Raw genomic sequence first — 19,869 nt, forward strand, 5'->3', positions numbered from 1 at the left:
GGCACCAAAATAAATGGCAGTCAATGGGATGCTAACTGCAGGTGATGGCTTCGTACCAGACGTTTTGGTCTAGCCTCTACCAAAAGAGTAGAATGTGGCTCCTGGTGGCTCCAAACTTCTCAAATTCACATATTCTTTGGTCTTACTTAGGTAATTAAAAACAAGTCAATGTTGACTTTTGGTTTCATATGGGACACTAACAGCGTAACCTTCTCCCCATGCCGACTTTGAACACGGGAGACATATTTGTGATACATCATAAACAAATCAATTCCGGGACAAAATATGTTTATCTCGAAAATATTGTAGTTGCGAATGCAGTATAGCTGTATGGGAGAGTAATTTAATGGAGACAGAGCTGGAGTATGTGACATGTTTTGACTGAGTAACAAGTAAAATAACCAGTAATGGAATTGCTTTTATTTATATGTATATAATAACACTTTCAATATGTAATATGTAACCAGTATTTGATTACATTTTTCAAATAACTTGCTCAACACAGGTCCAGCCAACAGGAGGGCCAGAACAGTATACGTGATGTGCAAACGTGGAGTATTTCAGGTATAAAGTTGTATAAGGTTTTTCACTTTGCACCCACATCATTTTTTCCAGAATTTGTAGAGCCATACTTCACCCAGAAACCTCTGAGTTATGCTGTTCAGGGTAAAAAGGGAACTGTCTGTCTTTATTTTTGGCAGGCAACGTGGAAGTCTGGCTTCTTAAAGTAGCAGCAGAGGTGGTGGCGGCAGTGGTGGCGGATGCTGTTTTGGGTCACAGCAACTCCCTGTCTGCTCGAAGCACCTCTGTCATCCGTCACACATCCATCTGTCTATCTATGCATATGTAAACGGAGCTTCTAAAACTACTCATCATGTCCTTGTGGCCTCTCTTAAAACATGCTGCACATGAGCAGCATTTGTTTGTTTTTAAAATAGGGAGGGAGGGAAGAGAAGAGTACTCTTTAAATAGATATTCAGCTAAGTATACTGTGTGCGAAGGTGCATTTGTGCATGTCTTTACAGTGCTAAGTGCAACCCTAACACCCCAACCCTCCCCAGACAAGAATGAAGCCTTCATGTGAGGCTCCGGTCAGAGCTCTGAACTCTCTCCAGCTAACTTCTCCTTCTGAAATCTACTGTTTGCCTTTCAAGTTGATATTCTTCAGGTTTTCAACAGCCGGATTCTCCATGCGTGACGCAGACATTCCCTTTTAGACACGCTAAAAAATGAAAATGTCAGATGATATTCACGTGGACACATATGGATTCTTTGTGCGTTTATTTGAAGGGAAGAATCACTAGATTAGGCTTCACTGTACTGCAGTCACTCCAAGCCCGGTTAAGGCATGAGGAGAGTCTGCGAGGGTTTGGCTGCCTCTGACAGTGATGTGTGTGACCCACTTAGGGGTTTTTGGGATGAGTAAAATGTTTGTTTTTAGCACGGTGAGATGTGTTGCTTTTTGCCATGGATACCGAAAGAAAAAAACTCTCCAAAGCACTTTTTATTGTTGCAAGCCGGCGTCTTCTAGAGTGGAACAAAGAGGAGGTAGAAACAAAACAGTTCAGAGCAGTGGCAGTTGTGGTCAACCAGTGGCGTTTCCAACCATATTACTGTACGACACACCCTCAATTTAGTCTCGCTTTTTTCTTTGGATCCCTCCAGACTATACGCTTGACAAAGAGCAAGAAACAAAAGCAGTCATTTACCCCTAAAATGAAGGAACATGAAGTGCGATCGAAATTCAAGAACAAATGTGACTTGACCACACCGGGCGCTGGAGGACAAGATGATTTAGTCACAGAGAGAAATAATGCAGTGACTGTGCATCAAGAATTGCAGCCGTTCTTCAGAAAGAAGCCACAGTATTCCCTATATATATTCCCATAGCTTGTAACATGATCAAAGAAGATGGCCGAGCATTATCAATGTTCTTATCATCCAATGCATGTCTCTTGTCGGGGGGACAGATAAGATGGAACAATTGTTGCATGCCTCCAGCGGAGGAGACATTGGCGGACGATAAGGTGCTGTGGAAAATAGTCCTGTCAGAGAGACACTTTGTTATGATTTGAAGCATTTTGGCAGTGGAAGATCTCTGCAAAAAAATACATTTTCAAAGGTTTTTAATGGTATTATACTGGTTATCCCTTTCAAGGTATTTCCTTAATATTTAAGTCCTGATTGTAAAACACTGTAATGTAATTACAAATGCGAGTATTCTGTTTGTATGGTCAACAAATAAGTTTAACTTCAGCTTTGATGGAGGTGCTCTCTTCATGCCTTCAGACTTTTAAAAGTAAACACTCCCACCCACTTGGAAAATTATCCCACAGTAAAGTATACATTTGCTAGCTATAAGGCAAATGTGTCATGCGTCATGGCTATGTAGAAAGAAAATACTGTGGACATTCCTCCTCGTCAGTCATGTTATTCTTGGCCCCGGGAGTACATTCTTACACCTGGCCCGGACCCTCTGCAAACCCCCATCCTGTCGTACAAGAACAGTCACCTTCTATATGGCGCTGACTGCCAGACAAGGAAAACATATGACAGGCCATTCAAATAAAAACACACACTTGTGGGTACACGACAAGCTCAAGAAACCAAACATGCTTTCAGGTAGCTATGTCAAGACATGTGGGTTGGGTTAGGAAATGACCAGTACCCAGGTCTTCAAAATAAAAGTGGCAATACGTTAAATGCAATTTTGAGCATCACATGAGCGCAATATAAAGTAAAGCAATGAACCTCTTAAAACTAGATTTTATGACGAGTCGCTCTACAAGACGTAGCGACAAAATAAGCTGATAATGCAGGATTGGCTTCTATGGGTAATACACTTAACTGGTGCAAATTTCCTAACAAATCCCCTTATTACCCAAACCAACTGACATGCTGTAAAGAGAGCTGGTGATGTTACTACCTACCTCCGAAGAGAGTTGGGTCTTTTGGCCTAATTGAAGAACTGAATTTGTCTAGTTTACTCTAATTTGTTACACTTGTTGAATGCAGTACTTGTAGGCTATTGGTTGTGCCTCTACCTTTGTGACCTATATTTGTGTTCTTTCATTCCTGATGTGATTATATAGTGCACGGGGCGTGGCACAAGGACATTGACATGGCAGCTCTCATCTTTGGATCCATTATCCAATAGATTTGAAACCCTGTGCAACCAACCCTGTTTGCCTTTTGTCTTTGTCCATTTTGACTAGGATATAGGAACAGTAGTGTTAAAACATTAGTTTGCTTCCACAATTAAAGGCTGAAAATCAGTTAGTGTGCTCCAGATCCTTATTTCCGCTTGCATGGCATGCAGTAAATCTGGGATGTTCAAGGGCACTTGCACACTGGGGCTCCAGGACGTAACCTGCTTTGTTCAGATATGAGGAGATTTTTAGATTTTGTTAAAAATTAACACCGGAACTTTCCTCTGTGTGTTTGTAGTTTTTACAAGCACTGCTAACCTTTGTCAATAACATGCCACCTTATCTCGACTTTTACTTTACATGCTGTTTTAATTGTGCTACTTCTCACCCCGCAAAAATACGGTCCTGTTTTGTAACACGGCTTTACTTTGAAAAGCAAGAGCGGAAGTCGTATGTTTCATCCCCACGTAGATTACAACTAGAGTCCGATGAGGCGGACCGGAGTCGCGGCGCTCAGACACAGAGAGGAGCGCAGTGCACAGGTTTCACCTCCTCTTCCTCCGGATCAGCACCTATCCATCATGGGTTCTCCTCGGGCTCTTGCCCTTCTCTTTACCGGATAATTTTGGATTTACACTCGTATCATGGGAATACTGCGCGCTTGGCCCCGTGGATCTATACAGCCTTGATGGAAACCATGTCACCGCAGCAGGGGACCATGGGACAGAACAGGTCCGACTCCCTGACAGGAGGGAGCAAAGCTGTTCCCGACAACAAAAAGGTACGCGTGACACTTCTCTGTTGGACCTTTCGGTGCTGATGGAGTGCTGACCCTGGACACGGTTTGCGTTTCAGCGCACTGAGTTGCCCGGCACGCTCATTAAGGTTAAATTAGTAGCCTATATTCCATCTGCACCCTTAAGACCCAGGAAACTGGTATTTTACGGTATCATAGTCCTATAATATTCCTGCAGAGACATCTCTATGTGGTGTGTAATTTTCAAGTTTAAACTCCGAATAGAGGGTATGTTTTTTTGTGAAATCTTAGATTTCTTTGCTTTATTTGTATTTGTATTTTTTTTTCCTTTTTCTTGACATTCTTGCAAATCTGCACATATTTGGCGTTCTTTAACACGGTTTGGACTGGACAGTGATTGGCTCCGTTGATAGTGTTGTCACTGCTTTGTCACGATTAACAATCAGTAGTTTAAACTTTTCCTTCAGGTTTGTTTAATCACATGTATTGTGATTCAGTGCGTTATCTGATGTCTGAAATCTTCAGATCCATGGCGCCCAAACGTTGCAAGTGTGGAGTTGTAATCAAGCGTTTCAAGAAAAGAAATGTATACAGTCTCTGCATTTTTATATATTGCAATAATGTTACCAAATATTGACTTGATTAAAGAACGTTTCAACCAAGAACAAGAAAGCACAAATCCCCATTGGTTTTACTGGTTTAATGTTAGTTTTGGAAACCAGTTAGCTGAGTAGACGAGAAGGAACCACATGACAGAGCAGGATAATGTGCTGATAATGATTATTCGTTAATCAGACAGACAGGAGGCACCACTCAAACACAGAGGAACGGTTCCTGCGCTTCAGAGCTACCAGTGGCATTCTCTTAAGTCACTTTGAGCACCACAAAAAACACTAAATACATGGTTTCATATTCTAACGCTAATCTCTGGCTTTCCAGTAAATGCACTCGACATTGTTGCAGTAATGTATTGTAGCTTTCTAGCCCCAGTTTGGGTCCTTGACACTGACATGCAGCCCTGACAGACAGCAGAGGAGGTGATGTCCAGCAGGTCGGTTGTAGTACGCGGCGCCCCCATCCAACGCGTGTTTCAAAAGGTGGAACTGCATCTCTCAGCAGGCAGGATGTGAGCTGTGGAGGCGGTTAATGTTGCAAAAAAGCAGCGACTGGTGGTAACATTGTGAGATAAAAAAAAATGTCATGACCAGTGGTGGAATGTAACTAAGTACATTTACTCAAGTACTGATCCTAAACTATAGATTTCAAGCACTTGTACTTCACTTGAGTCTTTGCTTTTCATACCATTTTCTACTTCTACTCCGCTACATTTCAGAAAGAGATATTGTACAGCTTTAGTTACTAGTTAGTTATTTTACAGATTAAGATTTTTTGCACACAAAATACATGTAGTTTATAAATCTGATGTTTTATTATAAATGAACAATGTAATGCCCTACAAGTCCAGGTAAAATCTTTAGATCATTAAACACAGAACAGTTTTGATCGTTTCCAGTTTCTAAAATGTGAGGATTTTTCTGCATTGAATACTTTTACTTTTAATACTTTAAGTACATTTTCCTGATGATACTTTACTTTTACTTAAGTAACATTATCAATACGGGACTTTTACTGGTATAAGAGTATTTTTACAGTGTGGCATTAGTACTTTTACTAAGGTAAAAAGGTCTGAATACTTCTTCCACCACTGGTTGTGTCTTCCAACATTACCAACACAAACAGAATGAGTGATATCCTCAGAAAACCCTTTTCTGATTATGCCTTGAAAAACCCTCATCAGCCTTAATCTGCAAATAATAAAAAAAAAGAGAGGAGTAATGGAGTTTTAATGACAAAATAACCAAAACAACTCTGGATATATTCACTGTGTAAACTCTGATCTGAACATCAAAATGAATGCATAATGGTTGCAGTCCTTAATGGTGTTATTCTTCAATTTCTTCAACCCAATGCATACAGAAAACAATACAACAGAATACAGTTACTCGTGTTTTCATAAAGTTTTTTTTTGAGTTAGTGAAATTCTGTCATACTTCTGTGAGGTTGCTTTCAATTCGGTTTCAATCATGTTGCAGTGGGAGTGTGCTGTATGAGGGATCGTAAACATCGTACAACTGCCCAACGACATATTTCTCTTTTTCAATGTCCCAAAGGGACATTGTCAATTTAGCTCACTTCCTCTTTTCCTTCTTTACTGCAGTCACTTCTCTTCTTTCAGTCACCATCCTTCCCTTTCTTAAATTCTCTCTTTCACACTCAAACACATATACTGGGGTTTTATCTATTTCCCTCTCCTGTATTTCCGGCATTGACCAAAACCAACCAGCCTCAAGCAGTGCTGACATATGTGCTTCGCAACCACGTTATTTATTATCCACTATGCAATGCAAACCAAAAAGAATGGTGCAAATCATCACCTTAAGCTACCCCTTGCATTGACCCATCTTCTCTCTCTCTCTCTCTCTCTCTCTCTCTCTCTCTCTCTCTCTCTCTCTGACTGTGAAGAAGATGAAGACCTTGGCCCAGAGACGACAGTCCGCCCCCTCGCTGGTCATCAGCAAAGCCCTTACCAGATCAAAAAGCACATCCAGGTATGAGGGAACACACACACACACACACACACACACACACACAACCTGCTTTCATAGTAAAGAGCCGCTTTGGCGTTGACATCATTGTTGGCCTGTAGCTCCTCAATGAAGTAGATGGTGTTACAGATGCAGCTGCTGCAGAGAATCCCGTTATACGAGCTTTACTGGTTTCTGAGTAATTTATTCTTATTCGTGTTTATTCTTTGTTCTGTAAACAGTTTTCTGGATAAAGAACGTGAGCAGAAGTGGAAGGTTATGCTTTCTCTGAGTCTTGCACTCTCTCTGGAGAAATACAGATTACTCCTTCTGTAAAAAGTTTCAAACTGCCCTAAAAATATATATATTCTCACATGAGTCCAAAAGCTCTCCTACATTGCCTTAAATTTGTCTCAAACATCTAAGAGGTTGGCCTTTCCTGAGTTATTCATGGCTTAGAGCGGGTTTAAATGCTTACTTCTCCCAGCGCTATCAGGCTTTTCATCAACCTCGTATCACACAAATCCCCTTTCTCTTCCTTTAACAGGGTCGGAAATAAGCCATTACAAACCCCTCGGGGACGACATTTATTTACTGGAATCTTTTTTGGAGGGTGGGAAGATGGGTATTTAGAGAGTAAGAGAAAACTATTTAGGGAATTTCATGAAGCTTTCAGTCTTTGAAGAAAATTGACTAGTTACAGAGAATCAAACTTCTTGAAGATAAATCATGAATTACCAAAAGGAAGTACATTAGCATAAAGATCTCTTGAGAAATGTTGTAGAGTTTCTTATGATGGATGCAGGTCGAAAAACCTCCAAATGCTCAGGAAAGCTCTTTTTGGCTTTAAAATAAAGGTTTATATGCCATTATGAGCGTGTGTGTGTGTGTGTGTGTGTGTGTGTGTGTGTGCGTGCGTGCGAGACAGGCAAGCTATTTAGTGTGTCTGTGAGTCTCAGGAGGTATGGAGCCAGGGCTCGACACTCTCAGCTGTCACCCCTAACCTTTGACCTTTCATCAGAAGGTGTAGGGGCCAGTGGGGTCAACACCTCCCATGTCAGTGGGTGTGTGAGGTGTTCATTAATGTCCGGCATTGTATGCAGAGACGTGAAATTATTGTGTTGAGGAGACTCCCAGCAGATAAAGTTGAAAGGTCATGGTTGTGCTTGTAACTTTCTTTCACCAGATCATTTACCTCCATATTGCTTTAGACAGATTATTATTGATCTCTTCTGTTTTTTTTTTTAGTTTGATATGAATTTATAATAGTTTGTAAAAGCTTGTCAGACCATCTCCATGCTTTGGTAAGTGTTGTATAAAACCCCCTAAAGTCCTATGAATACCGTTTTAATGGAAACGTCAGTTCTGCCAACAGTACTTGGCAGTGGCAGTTACTCATTACTGCATCAACAAAAACAAGAGTAAATGTTAGAAAACATAAGCAGGACGGATTTTTGTTTAAAATGAACTATTACTGTTTTGTTTTTTTTGAAGATTATTTTTTGGGCATTTTAGGCCTTTAATTGATAGGACAGTAGAAGACATGAAAGGGGAGAGAGAGGGGGAGTGACATGCAGCAAAGGGCCGCAGGCTGGACTCGAACCCGGACCGGCTGCGTCGAGGAGTAAACCTTTATACCTTTACTCTACCAACTGAGCTATCTGGGTGCCCGAACTATTACTGTTTTAATTGAAAAAATCAACAACATAACTTGTATTAGTATCATTTTTACAGCATATTGACAGATTTATTTTGTATTATTTACAATTACAGTTGACTAGCTCTGTGTTGGCATTGCCTTAGCAAGGCAAAGCTACCGGGCAACTGCTTGCAACAGGAAAATATTTGCCTAAAGTTTTTTTTCAGCCCCCCTTTCTCTTTTCACTACTTTCAATGTGGACAGTTGATGAACAGCATCGGCTCTCGGTGTTACAGCCATACAATGTGTGTTCACGTGTCCACTCTGTAATAGTTACAATTAAATTACAATCAACGATGATCATTTAATATACATGAGTTCCAGCTCAGTATCCCTCTAAAAGCTCTTATTTGAATACCTTTGTTATTATAAGGTTGGACTACTGTAGTTAGCAGCATCAGCTGGATGCATATGATCAAATAAAAAGAGTGTTTTTTCCTCTCCTTTATCTTTGAGGTAATTATTTTTGCTTCCTTAGTCCTGCATTTCCCATCAGCCAAGAGGCACTGAGAAGGTCTCTCTCCTAGCCATCAGCTCAGCATCACACACACACACACACACACACCCGCACACACACACACACACACCACACACACACACACACACACACACCACACACACACACACACACACACACTGTCCAGAAAAATGACCTCATACTTCATCTTGAAGCTTACAGTCCAGGGTATTACAGGTTCAAGCTGGAGTAATAGGTCCCCTCCTCTTCAGGCAATAAAATATATACTGCAGGGACGAAGGCCCATAAAGCATAAAAACATGACAGGCTGACAGGCTTGACCTCACACTCACTGTCAGCCACAGTGTCACCCCAAAAGGACACATACAACCACCTCTGTGTCCATTGTTCTTGCACCCTACATCCCTGACAAAAGTCTTGTCGCTCGTGTACAAATTGACCTGAAGTGCCGCTGAATATATTCTAATCAAGATTTATTTACAAGAAAGGGCTCATTTTAATCCCACAGCTTTTGTAATAATGTTTCAGTGCAAACGAAACTGTCAAAAGTATTCTAATATTCACAGCTTGGTAAAGCCCATTGAGTACATTTTACAAAGACATAAGTGTTGTCGCCTTGTCAATGACTTCACCTGGGACTAATAATGGATCAATCAGTGTCTCAGGTGTGTATAAAAACCACCCCCAGTACACTAGACATCTGCAACATGCCTAAGATTCACACTGAGACTAAAGTTTGATTATCAAGAGGCTGAAGACCAGATCCACTGCTGATGTGCAGACACCTTCAATGTGTCTCAGCGTCAGTACAGAGGATACAAAAAAACATTTGAAGACACTGGAGACAAGACCTGTTCCCCTGAAGTCCCCTGTGTCAACCAGAACAGTTTGTCGGATTCTGTCTCGAAATGGCCTCCATGGTCGATCAGTGCCCAAGCCGGCACTGAACAAAGACAATTGAAAAAAACCGTGTGCATGTGCCAAGGCCCACAGCCTGCTAAAAGGATGGACGCTGGAAAAGTGGAAGAAAGTGGATTTTTCAGATGAATCTTCTGTTTGAATTACACCCACAGTCGCCGCAATATTGCAGGAGACCTACTGGAGCCCGCATGGATCCAAGATTCACCCAGAAAACAGTGAAGTTTGGTGGCGGAAAAATCATGGTGTGGGGTTACATCTAGTATGGGGGTGTGCGAGAGATCTGCAGGGTGGAAGGCAACATCAATAGTCTCAATACCAGACATCTTAGCTACCTCTTATATTCCCAACCATAAAAGAGGCCAAATTCTGCGCAGATGGTGCTCCATCGCATACTTCCATCTCCACTTCAAAGTTCCTCAAGGCGAAAAGTCCAGATGGTCCAGATTGGCCGCCCAGTCACCAGACATGAACATCATGGAGCATATGTGGGGTAGATGAAGAGGAAGCATGGAAGACCAAACCAAAGAATGTTGATGACTCTGGGAGGCAGCAGACTGCTTTCCTAGCTATTCCTGAGACTTCATCAACACATGGTCTGGATCCTTGCCAAACCACATGGGTCCAGTCCTTCAAGCTCATGGAAGTCATACAAGATATTACATTTGGATCTCACAGCACCACTATTTAATTTGCTGACATATTTTAGTATTTGTAGTAAATTGTTCAATTTCTGTTTAGGCGACAAAACTTTTGTCTTGCCAAAATTTGACCTTTCTGTCTTGTTTAAATTATAAATCTTTTTTCAGTGAAACTAATTTATTTCAGTGCATTGAACATCATTTGGAGGGTTTTAGCTTTTCATATGAGCTATTTCTAACACCAATTGATTAATTAAAAGTCAGGTTAATAACCGGTGTTTCTACAAAATAGATAAGCGACAAGACTTTTGTCAGGGACTGTAGTACACAGACAGATAATTGTATTAATAAAGTTGTTAAAATATCACTGTATTTATTGAACTGCAATTTTTTATCTCAACCTGAAACCCGAGTTCTAACTTGCGTTAAGTGTTTAGAAAAAGAGGGAACACGTTCTCCGTTTGGGTGATTTCTCTTTTTTATTCTTTAATTTTTCTGGTTGTTTTAGGACATATGGACCCAAAAATGACAAATTCAAGAACACTTACTCAAAAATCATACAAAATACATTTCCTGGTGTTAATAATGAGCTCTGCTTAGGATATTATGGCTGACAGCCCCTGGTCTCTTCTCTTTTACGGATTGGAAAAAAAGGAAGCATTTTAGTAGTCTGACCTCATCCTCTTTCTCTCTCTCTCTCTCTCTCTCTCTCTCTCTCTCTCTCTATCTCTCTCTCTCGCTCTCTCTCTCTCTCTCTATCTCTGTGTGTGTGTGTGTGTGGCTACATAGAGAGCATTGCATGTCAGCCAGGGATGACATTATAGTTTGCCTATGGAAATGATCTGGGGTGGTGAGTCAGGTGGAAACAGGAAAGAAGCAGAGGGTGGAAAAGATGTGAATCAGTCCGATTGATTTTCAAAAATCTGTTAGCTTGCTGGAGGTAGCTTTGTAGCTGGTTAATTGCTTCATGGGCAGGACGATGGCATCTTCTTTGGATTTTCCATAAAAGAACTTATGCGTGTAATTTGAAATGTGTCGCTCATATTGATGAAATGATGAATGTGGTTTCCCTACATACTCCACTCATATTTTTCACCCAGTAGCAGCTAGCACCTGCATAACAAACCAATACATGTCAAATGAAGAATGGGCCATGACACATTAAAGGAGAATTCCAGTCGATTTCAACACATAGCTCTGTTGTCTGTAAATTTGGAGTGCTGTCAGTAGCAACAAAAATGAAAACAATCGGTGCATCGAGTTATCCTCCTGCTAGAGTTAGCACCCAACAGGCTTAAACAGGGCAAGTTTTAAATGTGCTTTAGCCTCTAAACGTGTTCAAAATGTCACTAAAAGTGCCTAGTCATGTGCAATGATTCCTTCCAAGTGAACACAGTGAATCTGATTGCTGTTGTTGTGAAAGAAATCTATGAAAGTTGTGTTAATTCAGCTGTTTAGTTCCTGTGTTGATACTGCCAGGAGTGCTTCGGGACCGTCTACAAACTGCAACCCCAAAAAGAGATGCAAACATATTTTCAAAAATAAGCATATGCTTTTTTTTTTTTTTTTTAAACTAGCAGGAGACAAGTTATAATTGATTTAAGTTTGGAGAAACTACCTTATTTAATCAGTTAATTGTTAGCCTACTTGTTTTATCTCTTTTCTGTGTTGTAGTTTGTAGACGGTCCCTAAGCTCTCTAACTGCCGTCTCAACACCAGAACTAAACACAGCTGAATTAGCTCAACTTTCATGCATTTCTTTCACATCCACAGCAGTCTGATTCTCTGTGTTCACTCAGAAGAAATCACTGCACATGGCTATGCACTGGTAATGACATTTGGAACATGTTAAGAGGCTAAAAACACATTTAAAACGTGCCCTGTTTAAGCCTGTTGGCGTAGGCAGCACAGATTGTCCGGAATTCTCCTTTAATTTTTTTCCTTTTACAAGGACACATGTAAAAACACAAATATAGTCAATTAGTCATAATTACGTGCAATTTAGGAATGTATTCCTTGTGCAATGTCTTTGTCATCTTTACTGAAGTTTTGTTGTTTACTGTGGATTTAGGAGATGGTACAGACAGGTGTGTTTCTCTCTCTGACACCACACACACCACACACACACACACACACACACACAACACACACACACACACACACACACACACACACACACACACACACACACCAAGTTGAGCAGATTGGTACTTATATAAGAGTGTGTCATTGCTGCCCTCAGGGATTCAGTCGGCTTGGTCAGGTGGAACAATTGACAGCGATGGTGATGTAATAATTCAGCATATACTAATTAGGCCATTAATTAAGCTATTTAGTTTAATTAAGATATTGATATATTTTAAAAAAAACTGATAGCAGAAGAAAAAAGGGTGAGAGGAAAAGACAAAAATGGGCTGAGAGACAAAAGTGAGATGATGGACATGTCAGCAAAGAAATAAAAGCTAATCAGAATGAAAGGAGAACGAGAAAGTGGCAGCTGTTTTTCCAGCTGTTGTCCTCGTGGGTGTGGATTTACAGGTGCTTGTGTGTTTCAGGTCAGTTATGGTTTTGGTTATGTCATAATGACTAAGACTTTACTTGTCTTTCCCATCCCAGCCTCCATGATATACACACTCATTGTGTGATGCAACGACTGCAGGCTTGTCAGCCCACATGAAAGATGCAGCTTACTGCTGACGAGTCCACTATCGCTTCTCTTTTTCTCGCTGAAGTTTCATTTGGACAGCTTTACTCAGTGAAGAGAAGACTGTTTACTTTGTTATCCAACTTGAAACTTTGGAAGTTGTGTTACATAGCGCAACATTTCTGAAACCAAACCAATGCCAAACACCATTGGTTGTATTTTCTAATTTCGCCGGTCTCTAGCGCTGCCTCTTTGAGTAACTTATATTATATTATAGTTATTTTATATTGTGGTTCTACTCCTATTTGAGGGTCAAAAGATAGAAAGCCCTTTTGAAGAATTTATAAATCAAATAACTTGTGAATGACCTACTTTGTAATTAATGCTGATATGATCAGCCTTTTATATACAAATTGTGCCCGGAGCTGTTTAATTATACATGCTAGGGCATTAGTATGCTGCGTTGTGTGGTTCATTGTTCATTCAGTGGCCACTTATTGTGTTCCAAAAAGTCAACAGTTCTCCCAACTTGGTGCTTTTCCTTAACAGTGGTGGCCATGTATGCGGGCAGGCAGAGCATTCAATTTATCAACATCACATGATGTACAATGGAGCCATTAGCTGCTCATCCGTCCGATTCAAAAGACGGCCGGCTCAGCTGTCAATCCTACATTCAGGAGGGAGGCATGTGTGGTGAATACGGAAGATGTTGTCCCTTTTTTTAGGGCAGCAAGATGTGAAAGGGGCTTTACAAGACGTTTTGTCCAATTGTATTAGTGTGTGGGGGGGGTTTTCTGCTTTTCCCAGGTCGGAAAGGCAATATGAAAAAAGGGAGGATGGGTGAAAATCAATGGGAATTTTTTGAGATTTTACCTGGTGAAAATTAAAAAGGGAAACCCCCGAAAATCCCCCAACGTCCCCCGCTAAGTTTTTTCCCCCGGCTGCCCTCCTGCGTGGCAGAGGCGTGACAGTGGAGGCATTCCCGGGCCATTTGAACCAGTGCGCTGACTTTGATGTTAGCATAGCACAATTTTTTTTACAGGACCCAGAGGCTTGTCACAGAATGACACTGGTGAAGAAGTTGACAACAAAAATGAGGATTTACATGTTATTGTTTCTTCCCGACAAAGTAAGAAAGAAAGAAATGCTTAATTTGTAGCAGGTGAAGGGTGCATGACTTATGTAAATCTTTTCAAAGTACACCACATGGAAAGTATTTTCTTTCTTCCAGAAATAAAGGCTGATTATTACTGATAACTGTTGATTCTGCAATTATTATAGCAACATGGTGTCTTGTCCTTGTATACAGTACGTGTCGAACCTAAAGAATGGGACATATTTCCCTATCCATCACCCGTTTTTTGCTCTTTTCAATGAGTTGTCATCTCCCGGTCTTGCAGGGCGATGTGTGCCATCGAGCATCAACGCTTAATTGGCTACATTCATTGTTGTTTAATCAAATTCTCTCAGCCCTCTTTTCATTTTATTTTTGGATGGCACACAAAGACAGACAAAAAAGGGAAGCACTCCAGCGTAGTCGTCTGTTCTTTGTTAATTAATTACGTAACCAATCACTTATGCAAGCTGAAAGAGTGGTGATGAATGAGAGAATCCAAGTTTTTCTGTCTTCCCAGCAAGACTTGGGACTACTATAGGACACTTTGGCAAAAGTTACCGACAGCATTGTGTGTGTCCTCGTGGGTATCAAGGATGTGCATGTGTAAGAGAAGGAATGAAAAATAGAAACTCTGTTAAGAGGTGAGTGTATACATGCGTGAGAAAGCAGAAAAGTGTGTGCATGTTTGTGTACATGAAAGAGAAACACAAAGGTAGAGACAGAGATAAATTTGGGTATATGTGCGTGTTAGTGGAGACTTAAGTCTTTTATCTGGTATTGAAGTGTAAACAGGAAAGGATGGAAGTCTCAAACTATTTCCTCTGCCTTCCAAAAATTCTCCTCTGTTTACATCGGTCCATCAGTGGCACATATTGACAAAATGGAAACTTAAGATATTTCTCAAAGAGGGTCAGTAGCAACCAAACATGGAAGTGATTTTTATCTCATTTCAGAAAGGAGAAAAGGAAAAAAGAGGAAACTGACAAGACAATATATCAAAACAACACAAACAAGGTTTTTGAATGAACGGTTCTTTGCCAAATTAAGTGGCAGTTATTTACTATTTATCTCAAACGTACTAGTAGAAGTTCCACTGATGCTGACAGGGGCTCCTGTAGCTCCATCACAGCTTGATGTGGCTGATTAAGTTAACGGAGCCATCTCTTTGCTGCTCCGATACATGCAAATTTAAACACATTTGTAGTCAAACAATTGCAGTGAAATGTTTATTTTACTCATGATGCTTGATTATGTGTGTGGTTCCAACTGTGAGGAATCAGTTAAGGAAATACAGGAAATAACGAGGTAAATATTTCACTGTAGGACTTTAATTACGCTGTACAAGCAATTTGGACATTTGAGCTTTTTTAAAGCCTTTTCCGAGTTGGGTTCACCAAAACATGGGCGTCATGTTACATGCTTGCTGCTGCATCATTATTCTACACTCCGGAGGAGTTTGGACAATCCCAAGGTGCTAATACAGCACAGTAAAAACACTGGAATAAATAAAGATATCTAAATACAAGATGTTTATTTAGGTTTAGCAGACAACTACACGTCATTAGATTCAGCTTCTTACTTTTGGCCTGCAGCCACTTAATATTTATTTGATTTGATTACTTAATGTTTACTGCTGTTTAGCTAATTTCCTCAAATGTTGCCACTTATTGAGCCTGCTTCAGTGATGGCTTGTTGCATTTTACACACTTCTTCACATTTACTTAAAGGAGCTGCACATATCTTCTTCTGTCTTAAGTAGTAGTAGTAGTAAGTAAGTGGCTCCATTGTAACATTTAGTAGGGACTCAGTGCCTTGCTCAATGGCAATTTTGCAGTAATTGTGGATGGAGGTACAGAGAGTTTGATCTTCGGCTGTACTGGGACCTCTCTCTCCTGGCTGTTGGTGCCTCATTCCAGATGTTCTCTCTCTCTCTCTCTCTCTCTCTCTCTCTCTCACTCCCCCTCCTTCCTGTGTGCATGTTGTCTTTGTCTCTTTCTCACACTTTCACAGTATGTGTTGACGGTAAAGCCCCTTGTGGCAAATTTGTGATACTGGGCAGTATAGATACAATTGACCTTACTTGACTTGAATTTGAGCCTTGCCACATCCAATGCTCAGGTTAACAAACACCAAACACATCCAGACTGTTCCCTTTGTGTCTAATAGTGTGTTTTCATCTGTTGTCTCTCCCCCAGGGAAAGCTGCCTGACGCTAGTCAGCCCAGGGTCCTGTTCCCTGGTCCAGGCCTTCCTGGCTGAGTGTCCACACCGCCTATTCCTGGGTCATGTCCAAACACAGCTAAAGAGGGGCCTGCAGACCCAGGAGAGACACCTCTTCCTCTTCACCGACGCGCTGCTCGTCGCCAAGGCCAAGTAAGTTTCCTTCTGTGTGTCTTGTGAAATGACAGAGAGAATGAAGGAGTCTATGTTTACGTGGTTGTGTGAGTGAAAGCGGGACGGAAAAAAGGAGACAGGGAGACATAAATAGGAAAAAATAGAGCAAAACAAATTGGAGAAACAAAAAAACATTTCATCTAGTTGGTTCTCTAACACTGATAGCAAAACAATGTGTCAAGGATGAAGTTACATTCTTCTGCTTTCTTTCTCTAAATTCTCATTCCTTTACTCTCCTGCTACTTTTACCCCCCCCCCCCCCCCTCCTCATTTTATCCCCAGTATATAATTATTTCCCAGCCAATTAAATCCATATGAAGCCTGGCTCAGATCAAAGCCACACTGGCCTGCCTCAAGCCTACAGTAAGGGCCTCCCTGCCCACAAACTGTTCAAAAATAGAATCTTCAAGAGCACATTTATGTTTTTGAAGTCCACATACATGCACTAATGCACGTATATGAACACATAGACATGTAGAGACGGAAACAGACCTCTGCTCTGTGTACCTATACTTACTGCACACGCACACGCCTCAATAAGAGACACAACAGGACCTCTGTGGTCTATCCTAGGAGTCTTGGGCCAGTGGGTGGAGCTGACCCTTCCAGTACAGAGAGTATTCGCTATAATTGGCCATTACGTTGTGGTTGAACACAGGGTGAGTTTGAGGAATGTGTGTTGGTATGTGTGTGTTTGAGAGAGAGAGAGAGAGAGAGAGAGAAGAAGTTAATTGATGTGTCTGTGAGTTTATGTGCCTTTCTGTCTGTGTAGTAGCAGGGAGAGTATGTGTGTACGCCACATGTGCGCTATGGACTTTTTCCCTCTATAATCACTGATGGTGGATAAATACACTTCGACTTAAAATTCTGAAAATAACTTTATCTTTTAATAATTCTATGCTATATAAAGCCATTTTTGAAGGACTGCCATGTGTTAGAGGCTTTTTCGGAAAAAATGTTCTTTGAAGAAAATTAAAAGTTAAAAGGAAAATCTTCTGGGATTTCTCTCTTGCAAATATTTCTCCTAAGTACATACTATTTGATTGATTAGGTGGTCAAAATATTAATAATCTACAACTTTTTGATAACTAATTAATCATTTATGAAATAGAATACAATTTCCTTAGATTTTACAGACAGAGACAGATTAACTGATAATGAAACTAGTTTTCACTGTGGTTGGATACCTAGCCTAGTTTAATGGAGCTCACTGTCTTCTGCAGGTCTCCCACTCACTTCAAAGTAAAGGCCCAAGTCCGAGTGTGTGAAATGTGGACAGCCAGCTGCTTGGAGGAGGTGTGTGAGGGAAGTACCAACCCAGAGAGGAGCTTCGTCATGGGCTGGCCCTCTTGCAACTATGTGGTAACCTTTAGGTAACACATACACACATACACACACACACACACACACACACACACACACACACACACACACACACACACACACACACACAGAGAGTACATTAGAAATGTGTTAACACTCAAAAGGAAAAATGCCTTAACTGTAGTTTTATTTTCTAAGATTCAGTTTCTCAATTTCCTTTTACTGTGTATAACTTCATGCAATGTGTCTATTTGCATTGCATGACAGTTATTTGTGCCAAGCATATTTTCAAAAATGCCTGCAAATGCATATCATATAAGGCAGGGGTCTTCAACAGGGGGTCCGCAACCCCTAGGGGGTCCGCGGAGGTACTGCATGGGGGTCGGGAAAGTTTTGGTTGATTAGACTTTTTTTTATATTCCCCCCCGCAATTCTTTCCACTAATTGAAATGTCTTTAAATACACATTAACATGAATTCAACACACTGTAGTAAACAGATAAATGGAGGCAGAAGATGTCTTTCAGTCATCAATGCACACATGGCACTATAGGACCAGTTTGATATAACACAATTTTATACAATATATATATAATTAGGGGGTCCCCGCTCCATCTCGCCATCAGTTTGGGGGTCCTTGGCCTGGAAAACGTTGAAGACCCCTGATATAAGGGAACTCACAACCACAAAGGCAGTTCCCAGTCATAAAGCCACTCAAACCTACCGCAATAAAACCAGAGTAGATCACCACACACGCACAACAGGCACCTACATGCAACACTTACAAATACATGGCCTACATACACACACACACACACACACACTAATTACATTTTGAATTGAATCCAGCCATTGCTGAGGGGGAAGTCTGCCGTTTAAAGTAGGAGTTACGTAATGTGGCAAAACAGACAGTTGCTTTTAACATGATTTACTCGGATTATGTTTTATCACTGTCTTTGCTCTTCTTTAGCTCTGAGGAGGACAAGAACAAGTGGTTGGCACTCATCAAAAGGTAAATGTTTGGTTATACACTCAGCTACTTTGTCTGAAATGGTTTGTTTAGGTATTTTAACACAGTTCATCTTGCAAATCAAATTTCCCCTACAGTTCAGGAAAGATTTGAGTTGAATGAAGCAGAAGGGATTAAATAGAAGTTAGCTCAACGGGAATAAGAATGATCACAGTGTGAATAGTACATCCATTAACTCATAATGTTAGTCTCCCATATCACTGCGCTGGATATATGTACTTATACTCAAATGTTATTTTCACTATAACACTGATCTTTGTTTTCCCCCTGCACACAGTCGGATAATTGAGGGAAAAGAGAAGGATGACCCCAAGACCATTCCTCTGAAGATATTTGCAAAAGACATTGGAAACTGTGCATATGTACGACTCTCTTCTTTCCTCTGTGATTTGTAATGCTGATCAACACAAAAACGAATATTGTTTGATTTGTCTAGTCTGTCTTTAAGTGGGTAATAATGACATCACTGGCGGTGCTCTCAAGACATAAGATGAGACATAAATATCAAAACATTATATAGATATTTCCATAATGTTTTCTATAATGTTTCCACCAGGCCAAGACACTTGCGGTCAGCAACACTGACAGCACCACAGATGTCATCCGCATGGCTCTGCTGCAGTTTGGCATATCGGTGAGTAACCAAAGACCACTGTTGATACTCAACTCGACGTCCAGTGACTATACTTTGATGTGAGGTTAAAAATAGCCATGCTACATAGAAAAAGGTTTGTTAAACATTACAATATTATACTGTTCAAAAACAATATTACCACAGTGTGAAGCATGTATACAAAGTAATGGGATTTTTAGACTTTTCCAACAGATTTGTAACATTGTTATTTATATTTCAAATAAAGATAACAAGTTCAAATTGAACTAAGCATTTACATCAGTCATTTTGAAAAATCGGTTGGCTATAGTGGAGCTGGTTTGCAGAGCAGTTGTTGACGCTCTCAAGCCAATCTTTACTGTGACAGCATTCAGTTTCCTTACACCGCAGATGTAAGGTAGCTTGACAGATATTTTTTGAACATTTAAAGTTTTTGAACATAAAAAAACAACAAAAAAACAACAACATTAAAATAAAAGATTTATATACATGCATTCCTGCATACATATAAATAAAATGACAG

At 40.5% G+C, this 19,869-nt stretch overlaps 1 protein-coding gene across 2 annotated transcripts in view; it reads left to right on the top strand.

Annotated features, from left to right (window-relative positions):
* The window catches only part of arhgap20 (Rho GTPase activating protein 20), a 56,693-nt gene that overhangs the window by 18,545 nt on the left and 18,279 nt on the right, over window positions 1-19,869 (top strand). Inside the window, exons 1-7 of one of the 2 annotated variants that reach the window (XM_032529481.1) lie at window positions 3,634-3,930; window positions 6,430-6,515; window positions 16,184-16,360; window positions 17,605-17,754; window positions 18,674-18,715; window positions 19,011-19,095; window positions 19,290-19,367. In XM_032529481.1, coding sequence (XP_032385372.1) covers window positions 3,838-3,930; window positions 6,430-6,515; window positions 16,184-16,360; window positions 17,605-17,754; window positions 18,674-18,715; window positions 19,011-19,095; window positions 19,290-19,367 — 711 coding nt within the window. In that variant the 5' untranslated portion in view covers window positions 3,634-3,837. Of the gene's footprint in view, window positions 1-3,633; window positions 3,931-6,429; window positions 6,516-16,183; window positions 16,361-17,604; window positions 17,755-18,673; window positions 18,716-19,010; window positions 19,096-19,289; window positions 19,368-19,869 lie in introns of those variants that run through there. The other variant, XM_032529479.1, reaches the window with a different exon arrangement.

This window comes from Etheostoma spectabile, chromosome 11 (assembly GCF_008692095.1).
Source record: "Etheostoma spectabile isolate EspeVRDwgs_2016 chromosome 11, UIUC_Espe_1.0, whole genome shotgun sequence".
Taxonomy (NCBI): Eukaryota; Metazoa; Chordata; class Actinopteri; order Perciformes; family Percidae; genus Etheostoma; species Etheostoma spectabile.